The 6593-nt window shown below is 32.1% G+C and overlaps 1 protein-coding gene across 4 annotated transcripts in view; it reads right to left on the reverse strand.

The window, feature by feature from the left end:
* Positions 1-6593, reverse strand: part of LOC112211301 (trifunctional nucleotide phosphoesterase protein YfkN) — a 100704-nt gene that overhangs the window by 59961 nt on the left and 34150 nt on the right. For all 4 annotated transcript variants that reach the window (XM_067053032.1, XM_067053031.1, XM_067053030.1 and 1 more), the window contains 3 exons: positions 5993-6109; positions 4925-5047; positions 1083-1251 (listed from right to left, as the gene is read on the reverse strand). In XM_067053032.1, the coding sequence (XP_066909133.1) occupies positions 1083-1251; positions 4925-5047; positions 5993-6109 (409 nt within the window). The remainder of the gene's footprint in view (positions 1-1082; positions 1252-4924; positions 5048-5992; positions 6110-6593) is intronic.

Raw genomic sequence — 6593 nt, forward strand, 5'->3', positions numbered from 1 at the left:
ATCAGATATGAATACCTAAGAAATTCGTTTTTCGATTTTTGCTAACTTAAAATGCAATTTTATTTTTTTATTTACTGCAATGCATATGTTGTTGTAAAATTAGTTCATTAATATGAAAAAGATGTTGTAAAGCTGCACAGCATGGCTGATAATTTCATTTCAATATTTCACTTTCACGTTTTTTTTTGTTTTTTTTTTAAGATATCAATAGCTCCCTGAGTACAAATCGTACTGAAATAGGGATATACGCCTTATCTATCTATGTAAAAAACAACAACAATAATGATTTAAAGGGCCAAAAAACTCACATTCATGGAATTAAAACAACATGGATAATATTAAATTTTGATTCATATGAAATATATCTCAAACTACTGCTTGAAAGTTTTGTCTTCTACAATCGCTTTTAAGTCAATAATACACGGAATTCCATCGCAGGCCACCCCTACCATATTCTATACTTATAGTTACGTGGGAAAATTCATGAAATATGGAAGATGACTTAAGTAGACTATATACCTAGACTAAAATTATTAATTTTATTTTAATAATTACTATTTACCTGTAGTTGGAGTAATCATAAGTAGGGGTAGAAACAAAAATTGTAGGGGTAACAGGTTTAAATTGTAATCAGAAATGAAGGTAGGTGGTGAGTCCATGTGACCGACTCAGGAAGCTGTATCATGCAAATTTCCTGCAAACATAATCATCAAACTAATAACAACGATTGTTTTTTTGACTCATTTTAGTCCTCTATACTTCATTACCTACGGTCATTTTAAAGCAGTAAAAGTAATTAAAATTTTTTTTATTAATTTCGCTCGCTCAGAATCGAGAAATCTTTAAGTTACCTTCCATGTTGTAAACAGTACATTGTGTACAATTCGTTTTTTTTTCTATCCACAAATAATTCTAATGGATCAAAAGAGAAAAAAACTTTTTGTTTCACTATTATTAATTGCTAGACGGAAAAAAGTTGATAAATGTTGAACAAAATAAAAAAAAGAATTAAGGAAGTGACATATTATCTAACCAGATAATTACTCTGAAGAATAATAAATATACACATCTATATAACTCACATGTATATCTACACAATTCTTCTTTCAACTTAGGGTCATCTACATATTCTTCTGTAACTGCAATCTCTTCTACTGTCACTTGAATGTCTTTTGGGTTAGAGAAGTTCAGAGTAAGCTTAGAAAAGTTGAAGAAGTCCGTCCCACTCTTCACAATCAACTTGCCATTGACCTACAAACAAAATTTAATCTTTCTTCAGACAAAACACAAGATAAAGGTTCCTAATTTTTTTTAATTTATTTATTTAATGTGATTTACAACTGCACAAATAATAAATGCAATAAGTAAATATGAGGTACCTTTCATTTACATTTGAAAATCTTAGGAAGGAACCACCGATTGGTGGCACTTCAAGTATTAATTTAAATTAGAAGGTCCCGTGGCCATCTTCTTTTCAGAGACCTCGGAGGATTATCAGGGATTGTTAAGGATGAGAAATTAAGAATTAATGGGTTAGGATGGGTAAGAATAAAAAGACTCACATCTGGTTTGGGCCAAATCTACAAGGAATGGGATGTTAAGGTCTTTGTAAATGAGTTTATTTGTAACGTAATAAGGAGCGTTAAGAATTTTATGTAGGATTTTGGATTGTAAGGATTGGATGCGGCAGGAATTGAATGGTTTGGTAGAGCCCCAGAGGTCAATTCCATATGTCCAAATTGGTCTGATTATCGTAGAGTATAATGATTTTTTGTAGTGAATGGGAAGTTTAGAGCGTTTGTCAAGGAGGTGTAGCAATCGAAACCTACGAGTAATTTCTTGTCGTTTCATTCTTGTATGTGGATTCTAAGTAAGTCTCTTGTCAAGATGGAGTCCTAAGTAACGATTCTGTTCAACAAGCGTTAGAGGAGTATTTAGAAAGGATACTGTAGGACAGGAGGGCAGAGGTTTACGACGGAGAGTAAAGGTGATCTGGTGGGATTTGTCAGGATTTATTTTGATTCTCCAATTTTGACACCATTCTTCAATGAATATTATGTCTGTCTGTCGTGTTTGTGATGCATTAGTTGGGTCGTTCTTTACAGACAGTATACATGTGTCATCAGCGTATGTTGTTAGGACTGTGTGAAAGTGGATTGGGATGTCAGCTGTATAAACCGTATACAGAATGGGACCTAAGATACTACCTTGACGAAAACCGGCGGACTGAGAAAAGAGAGATGAGTAGGCTAGGTTATGATTTACTTTTAAGGTTCTATCAGAGAGGTAGGAGCGGATTAAAAGGAAATAAGTAGGGGGAAGGAATTGACGAAGTTTATAGAGCAGACCTGGATGCCAGACTCGATCAAAAGTCTTAAAGTTTATTGTTATGTACAGTTATTAGCTAAGCAAAGTTATTAGCAGGGCTGGATAAGAAAAGTTCGGATACTGCAAGGTCGAAAGGTTTTTTCTGCCCTATCTTCGTAACATCGCGCTGTAGGTAAGACGTTTTTCCTGAAGAAAATAATCTTTATGATAGAAATTTTAATTTTACTATATAATAGTATGACTTAAGAATTTATTTATAATACCGTTCACAACATGAACATCCGGCCCTGTTTATTATAGCTTGGTTAATATATAAATTTGACCTAGCTAAAAGTTAGGTAACTCTGATTTTTTATTAAGTTGTCTAAACTGATTCCAAAGTTAAAAACAAAATTGGTACTTCGAAAGATCTGTAAGAGTTGGTTAAAAATCATCGACTATTTTCAACAACTTTTAAACAAGATTTAATTCATTGTACTGAGTAACCGAAGTTCCCCAGATATACTTCAAAAATTGAATTTTTTTTTCCAAAAAGCGAAAAAAATTTATATTTGGTTTAAAATTTGTCAAATATCATCAAAAATAATTATCCCATTAGAAATGTCATAAGTAATGAACTAGAAGAAAATTTATTTTCCTCTAATTTGAGGAATGGAATTTATGAAAAAAAGTTTTGAACACATCTAACAACTGTTTACATAAAATAAATTGTACTAATTTACTATATATGATGTTATTTTTATGTTGGGAATTACTATAATATATTTTATTTAGATATAACTAAGTAGCTAACGTGTAGAAAATTTGCATTTTATTTTTCAATCACATTCCACAAAGATTCTTGTATTTAACAACTGTCTAATTAATATTAAATCTAAAATCAAACTATAAACTCTAAATTTAATTTTTAAAAACATTGTATTAACACTGGTATAATTTGTTTGGTGATTGTGAATTTTTTTTTTCGTTTCTAAACCAATAACGTCTAACCATGTGATTGTAGGAAGATGTCAACCTCATCGCTCTTCTCAATGGTTTATACTAGAATGCTACTCATCTCTAGCTCCAGAAGAGTAGCAGAGGTTCTCCTCAGGGTTACCATGACTTTTTCTTTTCTATACAAATAGATATTATAGACAGTACTTTATAGTCCCACTTGCACTTTTAAATTAACTAGGAAAATTGTTATTAATTATAAACCGTTGTAATAGAAATTGCTGATTTTTCCCTTTTCATTTTTCAAGGCTTTCGGTCATATGCTAATTTTGAGAGAAGGATTGAAGCTACAGTTGCCTATTTATGTCCTTACCTGAACTAAGCTTAAATGTTTAAATTTGATTTTTTTTTTGTCTTCACCTACAAATTTTACCATGGTTGTGTTCACTCGCCATCCTAAACATGATCCTGGCCATGCAGCTGAAATTAAGAAATTGCTTTCATCGCCTATTCTCATTACTTGATATACAAAAAATCCCTTCACATTAGTTTGTATTCCGCCAAGGGCATTCCACAGTTCAATAGGACCTTCGTACTGTCGATTATATATCATCTGAACTGATTATGATTGCACTGGCATCTTTCTGAACCTAGCTCGATCTTAGGACTAGATGTATCAAAATGGTTTGTTCTTTAAGCTCAAAACCCATTTACGCCAATCCCAATGCCTAGTCCTTAAACCCTACCTCTCAAACCGTCCCTTCTAAGTCCACTGCAGCCGAGTATTCTCCAAATATTATTCAGTTGAAGCTGATGTCCCTCAAGGCATGGTTTTGGGCCCAATCCTCTACATTCTTTTTACCTCCGATGTCCATAAAAATCCCAATACCTTCTTAGCAAGGTATTCTCATTATTACACCATCCTTTACTCTCAATCAGATCCCGAAACCTTCAAAGACATCTTTCTTCTAATCTATTATCGGTGTAACATTTGGCCCATATAATTAAGGCAAGTAGTCACTCTCATTCTCCTGTATGCCAATCCTTTTTGACTCTATCCTACTTCCCTTTCCACAGCACGGTATCTTATATTCCTACTAGACAAGAGACTAACATGGAATCCACATACTAGACGTAAAAGACAAGAACTACACCTTAGAGAGTTATAATTTTTAAATTATCCCTGTGGTAATAACTCAAAAATCATGATTTTTTCCAATTACGGGGGAAATGTAGTAAATGAACAATATGAAGTGATTTCTTTGAACTTATATTCTTAATAATTAGTTAGTTATTATGGGATAATTAATTTTATTTTATCGAATAGGTATAGGTTTGATCCTCATTAAATAATGTTTTTATGAGTTTGAGAGTATGCCCAAAATTCGCTTTTTTCTCTTACAAACTGAAATTGAAAACTACCCAATAAGCGAGAAATTTACAGTAGAAGTCATTTAGCACCTATACACATAAGATTCATTATTCGTTAATATTATCATGGTTTTTGAGAAATTTTATTACGATCATTTAGTTACAATACAAGGTAATTACGATCAGAGCTTTGTTATAGTAAGATTTATTGCCTTTTATAATATTAAGTGCTTTATTTGGATGAGGTCTACCATAATTATTAAACATGAAGAAAAAAAAAATTAATTACCTTCTTAACAGCATAAATATGATCATGTCCTCCTAATATAAGGTCAATCTCGTCACAATGCTCAGCCAGTTTAATATCATTCAGCATTCTCATGTGTGTAAGAGCTATTACGTAATCACAACCCTGTAATAAATGTTAATCCATATTACAAACTTATTTCCTAAATAAAAATTTCCGTTAATAAATACAGGGTGTGACAATAAAACGGGACAATTTTAAAATTAAATCTTTTACTGAAGAATTATCAGTTTGTCAATCCTTAAATATAAAATTGAAGAAAAGTATTTTTAGTGTAAAAACAAAAAAAAAAAAATTAAACACTATAGGGGTATTCATGATCTTTTATTTAACATGTTAAAGTGTGTTAAATGGAAGAACTTATGTTAAATGGAGAAATATTTCCTTCTACCATGATAAAACGATACTTATAACATATAACACTGTTGAGAGTCTATTACTAGAATGTTAAATGGAGAATGACGTCACACTGAGCTCGTCACCATTTCTTTGTTGTTAGGTTACTTGCTCGTAGTTTGTGTTAGTATTGTTTTGGATGTTAATAATAACAGTTGTCAATTAGCTTATATTGATTCTCTTCCTCACAAGTTAGAAGATCAACAAGACACCCAGTAGCCAAATTTTCACTTTTCACTCAATTTAAGCATGTTGTAATAAATTACTTTAATCAAAACTAAGAAGTAAACCATTACATGAAGTTTTGGAAGGAAAGGTTATATAACTAGTTGCTCAGAAAATCCGCTAGGAGCCCTCGTGCATTCAGCATTTAGCATGACTTTAAATAGGGCTGCTCACAATCCTATAGTTATAACATTTAACAAAATATCATGAATGCACCTTATTTTCGCCAAGTATCCTTCAATTCATGCATTTTTGAAGTTGTACCTTGAAGTGCAACTGACCATTCTGATAATAGGAATTTAACATTGTTACTAAAACCTGCCTGTCGATTTATTGTATTATAAACTAAATGCTAGGCTCTGGGATCAAAGGTCAAATCATGACATTAGTTAATACTAATTTTTTAATACCGTTAATAGAATTACTTACATCATTTCTTAGTTGAGCTCCAATTGTAGTGCCAGCCTCAACAAAATCTACGAATGTAAGTTCGTCAGGATTAATAGTTGCTAATGTATCTAGCCATTCTCTCTCAACAAGCCCTACCTGAAACAAATTAATACAAAATAATACATAAATTATTACGTATTACTAGGTATATATGCACACACACACTCAACAGCAAAAACACACTTAATTTTTTATTTCAAAGGCTAATTAAGTAATATGTTCATTTTTGTGAGAAATTTGGTTTTTACTGTTGAACTAGTTTGAAACGATCTCTTCAGGATGGACTCAGTTTATGATCCCGCAGCTGAGTCCACAGGCCTCCAACCAACAAATGCTAAGATTCTCTGTCCATCGCCGATGTCCTCCAACATCTGAAATCCATAAAATTCGTTCCTAGACTTCGCCTGCAAGGCAGTTTACACATCTTTCCCCTTCTACTTCAGGATTAAAAGACAGAAAATAATCACTTATTCTTCAAGAGAAGGCTTTACCAGACTCGTCTTTTCTCAACTATAAGTATTTTTTTAGGAGTATAGGGTGTGTCTGCGGAGAAGGTGTATTTACTCATTAAAAATATTTT

This window comes from Halyomorpha halys, unplaced genomic scaffold (genome assembly GCF_000696795.3).
Source record: "Halyomorpha halys isolate HHAL.00 unplaced genomic scaffold, Hhal_1.1 Scaffold68.1, whole genome shotgun sequence".
NCBI lineage: Eukaryota > Metazoa > Arthropoda > Insecta > Hemiptera > Pentatomidae > Halyomorpha > Halyomorpha halys.